A 13,218-nucleotide genomic window follows, 5' to 3' on the forward strand; every position below is an offset into this window, starting at 1 on the left:
TGTAGATGTTGATGTTGAATGTAAAAGTTGATGTTAAGCCCTGTATTTATAAATCAAAACCATTTAAATAGCCTAGCAATCACATATTGCCCCTTTTAAACTAAACTCCAAAATGTCATAGACTCATGAGAATAATTCTTAAGGGTAGGATGATATTTTTTACGTATTTAAGGACACAAATAGCGTAGAATGTTCTGAGCATCATAACCTTGCTTGTCCTTGAAGTGGATGGCAGGTGCAGAGTACACGAGACATGCAGGTTAGTGATGTGCAGTTCACGAACAATTCGTTATTTTTGAACTAATCTTCTAACTGACTCGAGAGTCATGATTTGTTTTTTCAGAGTGCCACGTTCACTTTAGTCAGTCATTTGATCTCCTGGACGCAATTAATTTTACATCAGGAGTAATACGCTCCTCCGGCAAAGCGAGTCCGGATCACGACCAGCAACTGTTTGTGGGCAAGGAAAAATTGATCATGCTGCAGGCAGCATAGAGAAAAAAATACATGTTTAGAAATGATAATTGATTGCATGGTGCAATAAGGAATACAGTTAATTTATTATTGAATGTTACGATAGACACAACCAAAACATACACAGCCTCTGCTCAACAAACTCAAACTAGAGAACAAAATCATCCAGGGTGCTGCAGTTTGAGAACGATATTGTGGTTATCACTCTTGTGACAGTCAAGCAATGCATTCCGCCAAGAGTCGTTCACAATCTAGTCTGGTTGCAGCCACAACTCGACCTAGTTTCAAATGTATCAATAAATAATCATATTTATATGCCTGGCAATTAACAAATGTACATTGTTTAAAGCACACCTTTAAATGTCTCAATCACAAATGGCAGGTCCAATAAGCCCCCTATGGTGAACGACATGCGAACAGGAGACTTGTAGAATCATGACTCTTTCGAGTTTTCAGTTCCGAGTTTGCTGGTAAAGGGCCCTGCGTGCTCTGGGCATTACTGACTCAAATTAATGAAATGAATTCACCGATTCATTCTTTTGACTGAATGAGTCGAAAAGATCTGAGTCACTAAAAAGAGGCGAACTTCCCATTACTACTACGGGTCCTGACATATATACTATCATTGCGGCGGGGTCAACATTTTCCATGATGCGGTTGGAAGCGAGCGTTCACACAGACACTTTTGGGATCAAAATATGTTAGTTGTCCCGCAGATTATTTGGAAACCGGTCTCCCTGGATCTTCATTTTCACTAAATATTGATTATACATTTATTTGTCTCTGCCTGCAAATCGTCCTCCTGAAAGGTATGCTATATCCTATATACAACACCTAGCTCAAGACAAAGTGCAAGTGTCTGCTCTCATTCTTGCTGCTTCAAGTTCAGTAGCCATACTTGCGAGATCAGGTTTGTGTGTGGTCTCAATTAAATAGAGTAGGTTAAATAAAGCCTATGTCTGCATGGGCAGAGAAGCATGGGGCAGTTATCTTTCCAAGAAAATGTCATTCTTAAATAAGATTAGGCTATAGTTTATTTCATTGCCTACAAATAAATATTGATCGCCCTTATTTGTCTGTCTGAAAATCATCCCACTCTTAAAAGGTAGGCTATAAAACATATCCAAAAAGGATGAGGTGAAGTGAGAGGGATAACTAAGCCCACAATCTGTTTTCTTCATCAGGTGGCAATTTAGATTTTTGTTTCGCTCATCAAGCAATATTTTGTAGGGAGGTCAATGAGAGAGTGTCAAGATTGGATAACAAAAAATGTTATGGCTTATTTTCAAGGAGTAGCTTTTTTGATAGAATAGAAGTTTTGTAGTGATTCTGTTGTTACCGGTGTACTGATGTAGATAGGACATGTGACATCCTGCCAACTTTTGAGAAAAAACATTTTACTACCACAGCCACAAAGTCATAAAGCCTGCATATTTCTTTTTTTACAATTTATCTTCTTAAAATTGTATTTTAAACCTCAACCAAACTGCTAGCCTTGTGCCGAACCCTAACCTTAAATTTAAACCAAAAAGCAATTTTTATTTTCAGAAATTTTACAAACCTTTACAAATAAAGAAAAATGGTGTCTACTTTGAAGAATCTCAATATAAAATATATTTTGATTTGTTTAACACTTTTTTAGTCACTACATGTTTCCATGTGTTATGTCATAGTGTTGATGTCTTCACTATTATTGTACAATGTAGAAAATAGTACAAATAAAGAAAAACTCTTGAATGAGTAGGTGTGCCCAATCTTTGACTGGTACTGTAGGTCAATCAAAATACTTATCCTAATACTGTGTTTGTGAATGATGTCTGAGTGTTGGAGTGTGCCCATTTGACCATAGAAAATATTGTGCCATCTAGTTTGCTTAATATAAGGAATTTGATGTATAGTATTGTTTTTTTACTTTTCACTTTTACTCAAGTATGACAATTGAGTACTTTTTCCACCACGTACCATGAGTAAATTTAAAATCATATAATTTTACTCAAGTAAGATTTTAGGCTACTGGGTGACTTTCACTTTTACTTGAGTCAATTTCTATGAAGGTATATTTAAGTATGACTTTTTCTGGAAAAAGTAGTCATTTTCATTCACTATATAAAAAAAACATGTAAAAACGTAGATGCTGAGGATATATGTTTTTGCAAGCACCAACAAAACTTGACAATTCCAAAATACACGCAAAAAAATGGAAACCATCTCCATAATTAATAACAGGCGAATCCACTGACACACAAGACCAATTATGGTCCTCATATTTTGTAGGAATGCTGAGTGAAGACTGAATGAGGACATCTAGTGGAAGACATAGGAAATGTTTCCAGATCCATAACTTGTTGGGAAGGGAGGGGGCGATGACGTCAAAGTTGCCCCAACTTTCAGGATCCCAAAACTAGTTTGGAAGATTGCCTGCCCTGTGAGTTCTGTTATACTCACAGACATAATTAACACGGGTTTAGAAGCTTCAGTGTTTTCTATCCAATAATAATAATAATATGCATATATTAGCAATTTAGGACAGATTTTTATGCAGTTCACTATGGGCACGCAATTCATCCAAAGGGGAAATACCACCCCCTATCCTTAACAAGTTAAAGTTGTTCTGGCTGATACAGTGTATTTACAGGCAGTGAACTATCAACAGTGTCAGAATATCATCCTGAGTACCTGTGCTTTTACGCACGCTTTGTGGAGGTGGAGAAGCTATCTCTCCAAATACTGCATCTTAACAGAGTTAGAGAAGCCATAGATTTTCAAGCCGATTTAAGTCAAAACTGTAACTAGGCCACTCGGGAACATTCAATGTCATCTTGGTAAGCAACTCCAGTGTATATTTGGTCTTTTGTAGGAGGGTATTTTCCTGCTGAATGTCTGTTGTCCTCACATGCTTCAAGATGGCCACCATTGTTCCTGTTCCCAAGAAAGCTAAGGTAACTGAACTAAATGACTATCGCCCCATTGCACTCACCTCTGTCATCATGAAGTGCTTTGAGAGACTAGTCAAGGACCATATCATCTCCACCCTACCTGAAACCCTAGACCCACACCAATTTGCTTACATTTAAGAATGACGGAGGCCACTGTGCTCTTGGGGACCTTCAATGCTGCAGAAATGCTTTGGTACCCTTCCCCATATCTGTGCCTTGACACAATCGTGTCTTGGAGCTCATGGCTTGGGTTTTGCTCTGACATGTACTGTCAACTGTGGGACCTTATATAGACAGGTGTGTGCCTTTACAAAATGTACCACAGGTAAATTTACCACAGATGGACTCAAATCAATTTGTAAAACATCTCAAGCATGATCAATGGAAAGAGGATGCCCCTGAGATTCATTTTGAGTCTCCTATTAAAGGATCTGAATACTTATGTAAATATGTATTATTATTAATTTTTTTACATTTTCAAACATTTATAAAAATCTGTTTCTGCTTTGTCATTATGGGGTATTGTGTGTAGATTGATGAGGAAAAAAATATTTAATACATTTCAGAATAAGGCTGTAACGTAAGAAAATTTGGAAAAAGTCAAGGAGTCTGAATACTTTCCGAATGCTCTGTATACAGGGTGAAGATGAGTTCAGACCAGATCAACAGTGTGCCAGCATGGATCTCTGAAGGAAAGACATCAGCAGCAGAGGGCAACAGTGAGTGGTGCGTATCCAAAGGGTAACAGTGAGTGGTAGACTCCAGTGCATACTCCAGTATCAAAATCGTGAACGTGTGTTGAATGACTTTGTTATGGAAGAGCATGGTGCCATATTCTTGCATAATTCCACTCTGAATGGATACCTTAGTCCGCCTGTAATCTGCAGCCATGAAATAGGAATGAAGACATACACTAGTATATTCAAAAGTATGTGGACACCCCTTTAAATTCATGGATTCTGCTATTTCAGCCACACCTGTTGCTGACAGTTGTATAAAATCGAGCGTACTGTCATGCAATCTCCATAGACAAACATTGGCAATAGATTGGCCTTATTGAAGAGCTTAGTGACTTTAAATGGGGCACTGTCATAGGATGCCACTATTCCAACAAGTCATTAGGTCAACTGTTATTGTGAAGTGTAAATATCTAGGAGCAACAACGGCTTAGCCAAAGTGGTAGGCCACACAAGTGCACAGAACGGGACCACCGAGTGTTGAAGTAAGTTGCGCATGAAAATTGTCTGTCCTCGTTTGCAACATTCACTACCGAGTTCCAAATTGCCTCTGGAAGCAACGCCAGCAACGCCAATAACTGTTCGACGGCAGCTTCGTCCAACTTCAATGCCCGACCTCACTAATGCTCTTGATTTTTCACTAATACCCATGATTTTGGAATGAGATGTTCGACAAGCAGGTGTCCACATACGTTTGGTCATGTAGTGTAAGTGAAAGGCTTTAGTAACAGTGTTTCTTTAATTTGCATTGGAATATTTGCATTAGTGAAATGTTGGAGAGATTCAGATGTTGACTCACATGTATTGTTACATTGGCAAGTCCCTCACATCTGTTAGAATGGCATTGATGCTGTAAAATGGTTTGATTTGAAATAAGCTGCAGTGACGGTGTTTTCCAGTAGCAATGCGCGGATGTTTCATGATCATTTTCAGCTTTAAGATCTACTGATTAGAAGTAGTGTATAGTTGTAGCTGATAAGATGTATACTACATACTAGAATTTGTGAATGTATGCTAATGAGATGTTGTGATATTTGATGTGGATTGGAAATCATTTGTCAAATGAAAATAATAACAGCAAAAAAGTAGTAGATTCATGCATGGATTTATTTATCTAGTACTATAATTTTTTGTTATTTATAAAATATATACAGGAAATGATGACAACAAAATAATTGCTAGCCTCACAATAACATAAAAATACAATCTCATGATACATCAAGACAAAAATGAGAGCTGTTCTGCAAGTCTGAGTTTCATCCATTTGTTACCACCTATGAGAGGCAAATCATCTGTTTGTTTTGGATGAGTATAAAATGTATGTCAAGTATATTTTCAACTACATTGAGTGACACAGTATGTGAGTGTATAGATTTGCCTTGTGAACTGGGTTGACTAGATTTTGTCTTATTGTTGAGCTCGGCTTAAGATTTCATCATTGTCAATTATAGCCCTCCAAACTATCCAACGGACTGTCTGTCGACTCAGGTGAGATCATAGAGAACAAGAGATGGGCTCAGATGAATGTCAATACACTGCCCTGTTTTTGTCACTTCTGTGTTATCTGGAGTGACAGAGTCCAATCATTACAGCTCAAAACAGTATAATGTCCATTTGGTAAAGTAGTGTGTCTTCAAAAGCAGTCCATGTAGAGCATCAGACAAGGGTAGAAATCAGAGGGCAGGAAGTGCAGGATGAGGGAAAGTCTATGCAGGGCCCACAGAAGACACTTCTGTCTTGCTTGTTGACACAGACGTCTCATCTTCTTCTGCTTTCATCCCTACAGTGGCCAGCATGCAGCCACGGAACTGGGAGGGAAAGTAATGAAAAGCACTGAGCATAACACATTAAACAAACAATATAATATGTTGCTGCTAGGTCAAACTCAAAGAGTAAGTAGAACATGTACAACATGTAAAAAGAATGAAAAGCACTGAGCATAACACATTAAACAAACAATATAATATGTTGCTGCTAGGTCAAACTCAAAGAGTAAGTAGAACATGTACAAATGTAAAAAATGAATGAAAAGCACTGAGCATAACACATTAAACAAACAATATAATATGTTGCTGCTAGAACTCAAAGTAAAGAATGAAAGCACTGTAAAAAGAATGAAAAGCACTGAGCATAACACATTAAACAAACAATATAATATGTTGCTGCTAGGTCAAACTCAAAGAGTAAGTAAAAAAAGGTTTAAAAAAATTATAATGTTCCCAACCTGTTTGTTCATCAACACATAGATAATGGGGTTGAACAAGGCTGAGCTCTTGGAGAAGAAGGCAGGTATAGCCATGGACTGGGCACTGAAGGCAATTCCTTTGTTGAAGAAGATGTAGGCAGCGAGGGTGGCATAGGGGGTCCAGGCGATCATGAAACCACAAACCATCAGGATGCACATACGTGTCACTTCCTTCTCAGCTTTCTGGGTAGATGCTGAGTCTTGCTGGGAAGCTGCAGCCTGAAAATGAAGATAATCAAGACATCAGAGTGGAGAACTATCATTTTGTACATTTTGTACAGCTAGATAAATGTTTGTGTAATAAGTCACTTACCGCCTTGACTGTGAGGACAAGACTTCCATAAGTGAAGGCGATCAAACAGACTGGGATGATGAAGTGGCAGCTGAACATGTAGATCACATATGATTCATTGTTGAAGCCTTCGGCCAAGGTGTAGTAGTCAGGTCCACATGAGCATTGCATGCCCTCTGGGATGTACCTAAGAGAAATAGAAATGCACAAAATTATCATTGTGTGTAAGTGAGTAGGATTGGTGGTGGATGGCACATGACTTGAAAAGCATGTAAATAACATTTGATGTCACTTCAGAATTCTTACACTGGTTACAGCTTACCTGGACCAGCCAAGCAGTGGGGGAGCAGCACAAGCCATAGCAGCTATCCAGGTGAATGCAACACCAGCACCAGCGTGGGAGGCAGTGAACGTGAAGCTGCCCATGGGCTTGCAGACCACAATGTATCTCTCAACAGCCAGCACTACCAGAGACCACAGGGCAACCTCACCTGGAGAATGAAACCACAATGCAAAGTCAGTTACTTCAGTTCTAAATGGATTTAAATAACTTTTGGGACAGTCCTTTTAGTTCCAAATTGATTAACAATTACTTTGGATACAGTTTTTCATTAATTTAAATCCGTTAAATCTAAAGTGGATTCTATAGGTTCTGTATTTTTGAAGATTTCTTACCTCCAAGTGTAGCCATGAAGCCCTCAATGGCACAGCCCAATGGTCCCCAGATGAAATAACCATTGACAGCAGATGTGATGGTGATGGTGAATCCAAAGAGGACCATTATCATTCCAGCTGCAGCCAAGTTGACCAGGATGAAGTTAAGGGGTTGCCGAAGCTTCTTGTTTGTGGCTGTGACATACAAGGTCAGACCGTTGATGGGGAATCCAAAGCAGATCAGGAAGAACATATAGACAGCAAGACCATAGTATTGCCATGGAGGCGCCAAGTAGTACTGTTGGTATAGAAATGGACTCCTTACAAGTCCAGTCCTGTTGGACATGGGGATGTAGAAGTTGCTTCCTTCTGTGCCGTTCTGCATCTTTACTCAGTGGATGTCCAATGAATGCAATCGAAAGGCAAGATGAGATCTGATCTGGCTGTGAACCTTTTGCCTATGCTAGGGTGTCCTGGCAGGGAGTTTTATACCCTTTTGGGGCCCTATGTCATTGGCTAAAATTGGCTGAATTAGCTTAGGCGGGGTTGTTACGAGCTAATTCGTTAATTGATCTTATCCTCAGATATTCGGGAAGGGATTATAACACGTAATCACTGTGGATTTTGTCTAACTCATCAGGGAATAAAGATTATCACACTGACCTTGTTTAAACATTTGTTTTTAATGTAAAACATGTTTTTTATTACTATACCTCTGTAGGATAATGTAACTACGTATGGATGGGTAGTCTATAGCTTCTGCTTGCACCCAGTTACCGTGTCCGTTTTTTTTCAGGACACGTATGTTTGAACAGTGTTCAAATGACTAAAACCAGACATTGAGTATGTAGTAAAACTGTTTTTTTTTATCATATCATCTTTGAGAACTAGCAATCACCAAAATAAAAACTAGACAGACAGAGAGACATGAAAATTCCCAAAACAATGAATTTATCAGTTTTGATTTTGTTGTTATGCTTGAGCAAAAGAACACAGGATTAGCCATGGCAAAATGCATAGAAATGCAGAAAATTAGCTTTAAAATGGCAACATTTTTTCTCAGCTCCATCCAGAAATTACAGGAAATTGTCTTGCATTTTCAAAAATGTTTCTACTACGCCAAGATGTAGGCCTAATAAATATTAGAAAACATCCGGCTGTGCCAAGGGACTGACAGTGCCTATTGCCTCGCCCCTTGCTACATCCCATGGCACGCCCACCACCTAAGCTCTTTTTTTCTGAAAAAGAGAGACATTTATGAGCATCTGGCGACCCCATTGTCTTAGGTTAGATAGCACAACAACTGTCTGCAATGATCTGGCTGAAATGGCTCCTGGCAACTCTCAGAAGCAGAGTATGTGAGCAGAGTTGAGCTGTTGGAAATCCCACTCAAGGCTCACGGAGGAGTGCTTGTGCACAGCTCCAGAGCTCCTGGTTCTTTTCAACCATTCCGCTAAAAACCACTCCTCGCTCAAAGGGAAAAAACTGCCACTCAGAATTCAATCCATTAATTAAAATCAACAAAATCACACCCATCTATTTTTGTGTCTAACTGGACCCACCATTAGGTTTTGAAGTATTGAAACCATATGATTTGAATGGCAATGGCTATAGACTACAAATAAATAAAATGTGAAGCATTTGTGAGTGCAACACACTAGGATGGCAGGAACATGAACTACCCAACATTTAAACAACATTTTGTGGTACTAAATCATTATAGTTTATAAATTGCGAAATATAGGCTGTGACTTACTTAGATTTAAACAAGAAACAAAAAAAGCCTTATTAGGCTCAGTTGCCAGTGCCTTTTAATTCACTATTAGAAACACAAGTTTGGACAAAGTCTGTGGCTTCAGGCTCATACGATGGTGCCTGGAGATGAGGCAAGCAGCGGAGAATTAGCAAGCTAACCACCTCCTTCCTTTCTAAATGTATTTTCAGATTTCACAATGATTCCTTAGTTGTGGACATTGCAAAGGATGCAATTTTGAATCCAGGGAAAGAAAGAAATCAACTGCCAAAGGTTGCAAGTTTGAATCCAACAATAGCGAGTTGTTTTTGAGATTTTTGTTTTAAGCCTATCCCAAAACTTAACCCATACCTTAACCATTTGCAGTTAATGCCTAGCCTTAAGAGTTTGAGTTAATGGCTAAATCTAACCTTACGGTTAGACATTAACTCAGAATGGTTAACGTTAGGGTTGCAAACTTTGGAATCCGTGGCAGATGCTTACAAAAGTTGTTTCAAAGTTGTTGTAACATTAAAATTAGAAGTGTTAACATTACTTTTAACATTAACTCCAAATTTCTAAGGTTTAGCCATTAACTATGAAATGTTAAGGTTAGGCATTAACTCAGAATGGTTAATGTAAGGGTAAGGTTTGGGATAGACTTAAAGCAAAAATCTTTAAAACTATTTCTTATCGCTGGATTCAAACCTGCAACCTTTGGAATCAGAGGCAGAAGCATTAGATTAAGCATTAACTCCGAATGGTTAAGTTAATGGCTAAGGTTTGAACTTTCAACTTTTGGAATCAGAGGCAGATGCTTACAAGACATTTTAAAGTTGGTGCAAACGTCAAATTTCAAAGTGTTTAAGGTTAAGTTGAGGCATTAACAAAAAATGTTTAAGGTTTAGCCATTAACTCCAAAATCTTAAGGTTTGGCATTAACACTGAATGTTTAAGGTAAGGGTTTGGGATAAGCTTAAAACAAAAATCTCAAAAAACAACCTTCTATTGTTGGATTCAGCTTACATTCTTGATAATCTAACCGCACTGTCCAATTTACAGTAGCTTTTACAGTGAAAAAATACCATGATACTTTTTGAGGAGATTTTGAACATGAAAAGTTGCCAAAATGCCTATCTATTGAATTTTGAAGATGATGGTACAAAATAATACAAAAGAACAGTTGATTATTTTCTTTGTATTATATTTTACCAATCTATTGTGTTATATTATCCTATATTCCTTTCACATTTCACAAGTGTTTCCTTTCAAAGTGTTTCCTTTCAAATGGCAAAAAGAATATATTGACGGGACAGTAGTGGAGAAGTTGGAAAGTTTTAAGTTCCTCTGCTTACACATAATGGACAAACTGAAATGGTCCAGCCACACAGACAGCGTGATGAAGAAGGCACAACAGGGCCTCTTCAACCTCATGAGGCTGAATAAATTTGACTTGTCACCTAAAACACTCACAAACTTTTACAGATGCACAATTGAGAGCATCTTGTCGGGCTGTATCACTGCAACTGCACCGCCCTCAACTGCCAGGCTCTCCAGAGGGTGGTGCGGTCTGCACAACACATCACCAGGGGCAAACTACCTTCCCTCCAGGACACCTTCAGCACCTGATGTCACAGGAAGTTCAATAAGATCATCAAGGACAACAACCAACCGAGCCACTGCTTGTTCACCCCGATATCATCCAGAAGGCGAGGTCAGTACAGATGCATGAAAGCTGGGATCGAGAGACTGAAAAACAGCTTCTATCCCAAGGCCATCAGACTGTTAAACAGCCATCACTAACACAGAGAGGCTGCTACCAACATACAGACTCAAATCTCTGTCCACTTCAATAAACGTACTTAAAAGGTATCACTAGTCACTTTAAATAATGGCACTTTAATAATGTTTACAAATCCTACATTACTCATCTCATGTCTCATGTATATTTATTTTTATATCTTCCTTTATTTAACCATGCAAGTCAGTTAAGAACACATTCTTATTTTCAATGACGGCCTAGGAACAGTGGGTTAACTGCCTTGTTCATGGGCAAAACTTCAGCTTTTAACCTTGTCAGCTCAGGGATTTGATCTTGCAACCTTCAGTTACAAGTCGAACGCTCCACTAACCACATAATTTTCTATACCATCTACTGTATCTTGCCTATGCTGCATGGCCATTGCACATCCATATATTTATATGTACATATTCTTATTCATCCTTTACATTTGTGTGTATAAGGTAGTTGGAGAATTTGTTAGATCACTTGTTAGATATTACTGCATTGTTGGAACTAGAAGCACAAGCATTTCGCATTAACATTTTTATTTTTATTTATTTTTTATTTCACCTTTATTTAACCAGGTAGGCAAGTTGAGAACAAGTTCTCATTTACAATTGCGACCTGGCCAAGATAAAGCAAAGCAGTTCGACACATACAACGACACAGAGTTACACATGGAGTAAAACAAACATACAGTCAATAATACAGTAGAAACAAGTCTATATACGATGGGAGCAAATGAGGTGAGATAAGGGAGGTAAAGGCAAAAAAAGGCCATGGTGGCAAAGTAAATACAATATAGCAAGTAAAACACTGGAATGGTGAAATTCTGCTAACCATGCTAACCATTTCTGTTCAGAACATCTGCTAACCATGCGTATGTGACCAATAATATTTGATTTGATTTGATACAGGCAATTTGATTTGGGTATGTCATTTTAGGCGAAGATTGAAAAAAGGGGTGGATCCTTAAGAGGTTTTTAAGCATGTGCCTCTGATTCCAAAGATTGCAAGTTCAAGTCCAGCAATAGAATGCTTTTTTTTAAACCTATCCAAAACCTTCACTCTTACCTTAACCATTCGTAGTTAATGCTTAACCTTAATATTTTGGAGATAATGTGTAAACTTAACCCTAACCTAAAAAATTCAGAGGTAATGCCTAAACTTAACCTTAAATAATTCCACATTTGACATTTGCAACAATTTGACAGAAATGAATGAACGTCTAATTCTGACTCGAGACTGCGAGCTAATTGACAAGTGCATGCTGGGCTAAGCATGCCCTGAGCTCCTGTGAAGTGAGCTCTACTGGAGATTTACTGCAGCGAAATTGGAAAGGGTGAGAATGCCGGTGCTGCAACCTTTGGGAAAGTCGCTCTGCGCTCCAGTCAAATTGGGTACGCTTCTCACTCCAGCTCTGCTCACATGCTGGTGACCCTTGATCCCGTCCGGTACATGATGTCAGGTCTAGAGTGTTTTAAGCTCCAGAGGCCCTATGCAAAATGTGATGGTCACTTTCAGTAGCCTTAAACTACTGAATGTTTTTGGACTTTGTAGAAACACAAGTCATGGAAACGTTGAGAGAGATATCACTGCACATGGATACTACACTGGATTTTGGCGGCACAGCAGGAGTTAAGTTTATTCCGGGTCGATACTGAACAATATATATATAGTCTCTGGGGCCTCGCAGATCATCTGAAAATTATGTTCATTTTTTCCCAACACACATCCGTACGGTGTGCCACAAGTGCATGAAGCTAAAGGTAGGCTATAGTATGCAATATCTAGTGCTTCTGTGATTCTTGGAGAATATAGGCTTGTAAATAACTAATAATACAACTGTGAAAAAAATATATTCGTAATCAAACGTATAACTACAAAATGTGGTTAAAATTATTATGATGATCTCATGGACTATGAGTACTCACACTCATAGCCCAACATTTCTCCAGCCCCATCCCTCATTTGTACAGCAAATCGTATTGGCTGAAAAAAGCACTGAACTAATTCAGGATTGTGGCATTAAAGAAATTGTCTCAAACTCATGAACTGTCATTCTTTACATCCATAGCAATGACTTTAAGGTTGCATTTCTCCAGCTGCCATTTTGCTGAAACTCAAACTTCATGTTGTGACTTTAAATTGACTATTTGTTATCCTTATGTTTTGTTTTGACTATTTCAGGTGGAGAGATGGACAAAGTTGGATCCACAAGAAAGGTTTTGCAGACCATGAAGGAACCATGAAGATATTCACATCCAAGAAAATGCATTATATTCCTTTTATCTGATAAGAATGGAACTCTCCTGATATTCTATAGCATACTCATTATTAGGCATGTTATTCTTTTACACCCTCT

At 38.4% G+C, this 13,218-nt stretch overlaps 1 protein-coding gene across 1 annotated transcript; it reads right to left on the bottom strand.

The window, feature by feature from the left end:
- Positions 1–5,853: 5,853 nt before the first annotated feature.
- LOC135541727 (green-sensitive opsin-4-like) lies at positions 5,854–7,723 on the bottom strand. Its single transcript, XM_064968052.1, has 5 exons — positions 7,360–7,723; positions 7,007–7,175; positions 6,706–6,871; positions 6,372–6,611; positions 5,854–5,955 (listed from the first exon to the last, which is right to left on the bottom strand). The coding sequence occupies exons 1-5, from the start codon at positions 7,721–7,723 to the stop codon at positions 5,854–5,856; spliced, it is 1,041 nt and encodes a 346-aa protein (XP_064824124.1).
- Between the last annotated feature and the right edge of the window lie 5,495 nt (positions 7,724–13,218).

Source organism: Oncorhynchus masou, chromosome 6 (assembly GCF_036934945.1).
Source record: "Oncorhynchus masou masou isolate Uvic2021 chromosome 6, UVic_Omas_1.1, whole genome shotgun sequence".
Classification (NCBI taxonomy): domain Eukaryota; kingdom Metazoa; phylum Chordata; class Actinopteri; order Salmoniformes; family Salmonidae; genus Oncorhynchus; species Oncorhynchus masou.